We start from the raw sequence: 4,607 nt of genomic DNA, 5'->3' as shown, positions 1-4,607 counted from the left end.
AGTGACGAGCACGAACGGAGAGAGAGGAAGAAGAAGAGGGTCGGCTGAGAGAGGCATCTTCGTGGTCCTCCGTCTTCCCCACCACGAATCACCACGACCACGAAGGTCTGGGATGGTGTGCACGGACAACGCTCGTGGCCACATAGACCACGAGCCCCTTCGTTGCCGGTATACATGACGGCCTAATGGTAAAATGATAATTTTACGGTAGTTTAACAACAAAAATTAAACAGTATTAATAATATGGATATCGCATACACCACTAAATGTAAATGATGATCCAAGTGAAAAAATAATTGAAACGAGAACGAAACACAAATTAACCCAGGAGCACTTTCTTTCTGTAATTTACTCTAAAAGAAAATACTTTATTACTGTATTTGATAAGCTATCAAAATAAAATCCAGAAAGTTTCAAAAAGATATGATAGGCTCATATCTCACAGCTTTATATGACGCCAAATTTCATGTGTTCCACGGCTTTTATTCGTTAAAGAACGTAACAAATAAACCGAACAACACGGCAAACAAGGACGAAAAGACAATTCTATCCCTGAACTCCGATCCCATCTCCACGTCACCTTTAGCGTTTCCCCACTAAACTATAGAAGCGCGTGGCTCTCACACTCTCCCCATCTTGTTCAATCCTTTCCTTGAGGCGCCATCGCCTTGACCACACCTCACATCCTTCTTATAATCTTATTCCATTCTATATGCATACAAATGCATAAAACGAATCATTACATATATACACACAAACCTGTACATATATACACAGACAGAGGCAGGGTAAGACCCCTCGAATCCTTCGTGAAATCCTCGATTCAGATTTCAATCTAAGTAACTGCGTCTGTGTGTTTTTCCGGCAGCCGGTGATGGCGGATATTAGCAAAGCAGCAACTGAAGTGTATGCGCAGACAAGGACCTTACAAGTATGGCGGTCACTGTTGAACTGGTTGACTTTCTTCTTTCAGATCTTTGTTCAGATCGTTAGAGGCACTCCTTCCGTTGCTTCCTTGATCAATTATTCTTCTTCGTCTTCTTCGGCGTCGTTCAAGCCTTTGCCTGACGTTGAATTTCCTGAATCTTCTCAACCGGCAACATTCTCTGCCGCTTCCGTTCATATTCCCACCGCTGTGGCTGATTATGATTGTTCGGCAAAGCTCACGGTACGTTTAGTTTTAGTTTTTATTTTTGTTTTAATTTCGTATTAGTTTGTTGATTGTTCGTTTTGATTTCGTTACGACGGTGAGTGTTCATCTCATTTGTGTTGATGTTTTATTGGATCGATGTGGTAGATGTTGGCATTTATTTCTGTCATGAGTGTACTTCAACAGCTTTACCTTGTTTAGAATACCAATTTTAATGGTTCTGCTTGAAGTTTTTGCATTGAGCTATATAAACCTGAACAGAGGTTAAGCATTTATATGCTTGTATGAATGAGATATAGACTAGCCTTTGATAGAATAGCAGCAATCCATTCCGTGGAATTAATGGATTCATTGTTTGAGAAGTACAATTAATACAGTGATTAGGTTTGCTTGGATGGTATGTATGAATTCGCAGTAATTGATACCCAGAATTTAGTGTAGCTTAAGAAAATCTAGAATCTAACTGTGTGGCATTAGGGAAAGTGGTTACCCCAGTAAAGGTTTGTTCTTTTCTTCTCCCGTCACAATCTTAATTGCTTTTGCTTTTTTGCTTTTTTGTATTATTAACTAGGTTGCCTTTGCTCCTTTAGGCTTTAGTTATGCTGTCTAACTCAAAGTTTTTCATATACTTGTATACTTAAGACTTAAGAGTTAAGACAATATGTGGGACCCCATTAGAGAATATGCAAATTGTAGAGAGAATGTTTAGTCTTGTCTCCCTTAACATCATGGAGAAAGATTTAACTCAGTGTTGATTAAAACGATACCTTTGAGCAAAAACACTAAGAAAGCTATTGGATTGTCTTTCAATCTGTGGCTACAGGTGGTTCTTGACTTGGATGAAACTCTAGTATGTGCCTATGAGACATCTAGTTTACCTGATAGTGTTCGAAAACAAGCTACAGATGCTGGATTGACATGGTTTGAGCTAGAATGCATAGCTTCTGAGAAGGTGAGAAATAGTTCTATTCATAAATCAGTCTTAATAATCTTCATTATTCATATAAAGTTAACTGATCATAAAGTATTTGGATTTGAAGGAATATGATGGAAAGCCGAAGATCAACTATGTGACAGTATTTGAACGCCCTGGACTGCATGAATTCCTTGCCCAACTTAGCAAATTTGCTGATCTTGTACTATTTACAGCAGGACTTGAAGGTTTGCTTATGACTTTTCTTTTTCTTGAATATCTGATATTGAATTTCATCATCCTTTTGATTTATTATTATTTTGATTTCCACCTCTCCAGGATATGCAAAACCACTTGTTGACAGAATAGATGCTGAAAACAGATTTAGCCGTAGATTTTATCGGCCTTCAACAACTTCCACGTGAGTATAATATATTCTTCTTTATTCTGATAATTTGTAGCATTTCTTTATTAATTAATGTAGCTTGACATTATACTCATGGGCTAGTCTTGTATTGATCTCTGTTTAAATTCACAGGGAATATAGAGAACATGTGAAGGACCTTTCTTTTGTATCAAAAGATTTTTGCAGGATTGTTATTGTTGACAACAATCCATTCAGTTTCTTATTGCAACCAGTGAATGGAATCCCATGCATACCTTTTACAGCTGGACAACCACGTGATGACCAGGTATCTACATCCTAAATGCAAGAAATAAAGGCTGTTTTTTGCATACAAACCTTATTACGAATGATAATAGTTTACTGAAAAAGATACATAAAAAATGAACACAGCTTCTGGAGGTGCTCCTTCCCCTTTTGAAGCAACTTTCAGAGCAGAGGGATGTGAGGCCCGTGTTATACGAAAGGTTCCGCATGCCGGAATGGTTTCAGAAACACGGAATCCCCGTTTCCAATTCCACCAGCTAAACATTGGTATTTGTATTTACTTGAATCCCAGCATTTTGTATAGCTATTAGCCCCATTATATATATCATTTTGTATACAGGAGAAGAAGATTCTTTTTTGTTATTGTTTCCTTAATTTGCACCACATGCAGATGCATTGTCAAATTCGTATTCTTGTTGTAATTTGGTATATACATATATATGTAGTTTGGATTTGGAGGGTGTGGTCTTGGTAGCGTTTTCTTAATTATGATTTGAATCCCATTTTAGACGAATAAATGAGCCATGCACCCAACTTACTCCATCTATTATTATGGACATGGACATGGACATGGTGTTAAAGAAAAGATGTTCTCTTAAATCTAAAGAAGCAAAATGATAATTTGCTTCATGTTATGCGCCTCTTATCTTGTCATTGGAAATGAAGGGTCCCCAACAACACATGATTAAATGATTAAATGAGTAGGCAACTTTTCCCACCTTTTGATTTGTCCCCACCAATTAGTTTACATAGAGGACAAAAGCGTACTCTTCTCTTGGAGAGAGAGGTGCACCAACACTATTTTTAGCTCGGTTTAAGTCTAGTCGTAAGTTGTAAATGATGGTCCAGTTTTTTTGAATATAAAATAAAAAACCGTCTTTTTTATCTTTTTTAGGACCAAATCAATTTAAGTCTCAGTCCGTCAGTCATTTAGGACAAAATGAGTCTTAACTCTTAAGGATTGTTTGATAGACAAAATCAGTCTTAACTCTTAAGGATTGTTTGATAGTTGCTGATTGAGTCAATGTTTGATTGAGTCAGACACAATCATAAATTTTAACGAATAAAAGACAAATTTAGATGAGCCAGACCTAGCCTTTTATTTGTTATCAGACTCCGTAAAAGTCATATCAAACAACCCTTAAGTCTATTAGTATAGTTTCAAGTCATTTTTCTTCATGACATACTTTTACAAAATAATATCAATTTTAGTAAAAGACCTATGTATAAGTCTATAGTGATTTATACAACAATAAATTGAAAACCATCCAATAACATATTATTTACTTTCATATAACTTACAATCCCGAACTACGAATATATTTTTTAACAACTGAATTTATTAAGACAAACGTCTCTAGCAAGACACTAGATGAAAAAAAAAAAGAGAGACGAATGTAAATTAAAAAGTGGAAAATATATATCATTAATTCTTTTAATTTTCAAAATATGTAAAATATTTAATTTTCAATCATCAATATTGTATCTTTATTGTTCTTAATCGTTTATGAGAAAAAACTGAACTTAAATAACTTCTATTGTATACGACAATTGAGAATGCCCTTTCAAAGTTGGTTGTTTGAAATCAATTGTAGTTACCCATTAAGTTGTGACAACTAATATATATTATATTATCACAAAAAATGGTAAACCGTACCATATGAGCGGCCCACGTTAATCCGTCCCAAAGTCTACGTTGGAGATCATTCATGGAATACTAGCAATATTTTAAGTTTGCCAAGATTTGAACCCTGGACCTCTTATGTGGAATTTCACTCCTCAACCGGCCTCCATCGCGGGGGAAAGAAAAATCATAAGAGAAAAATGGAGGCTGCAAAAATGCAAATGATGTGGTGGACATGTGGTAGAACATT

At 35.9% G+C, this 4,607-nt stretch overlaps 1 protein-coding gene across 1 annotated transcript; it reads left to right on the top strand.

Moving 5' to 3' along the window:
* The first annotated feature begins 631 nt into the window (after positions 1 to 631).
* Positions 632 to 3,187, top strand: LOC145161392 (uncharacterized). Its single transcript, XM_079080902.1, has 7 exons — positions 632 to 788; positions 869 to 1,168; positions 1,974 to 2,102; positions 2,191 to 2,311; positions 2,403 to 2,484; positions 2,602 to 2,755; positions 2,860 to 3,187. Exons 1-7 carry the CDS (start codon positions 723 to 725, stop codon positions 2,992 to 2,994), a joined length of 987 nt encoding a protein of 328 aa, XP_078937028.1. The 5' UTR covers positions 632 to 722; the 3' UTR covers positions 2,995 to 3,187.
* The last annotated feature ends 1,420 nt before the right edge of the window (positions 3,188 to 4,607 follow it).

The sequence above is a fragment of the Lactuca virosa genome, chromosome 2 (genome assembly GCF_052849685.1).
Source record: "Lactuca virosa cultivar CGN04683 chromosome 2, Lactuca_virosa_CGN04683_v6, whole genome shotgun sequence".
NCBI classification, from domain to species: Eukaryota; Viridiplantae; Streptophyta; class Magnoliopsida; order Asterales; family Asteraceae; genus Lactuca; species Lactuca virosa.
This window is presented reverse-complemented; position numbering and strand designations above follow the sequence as displayed.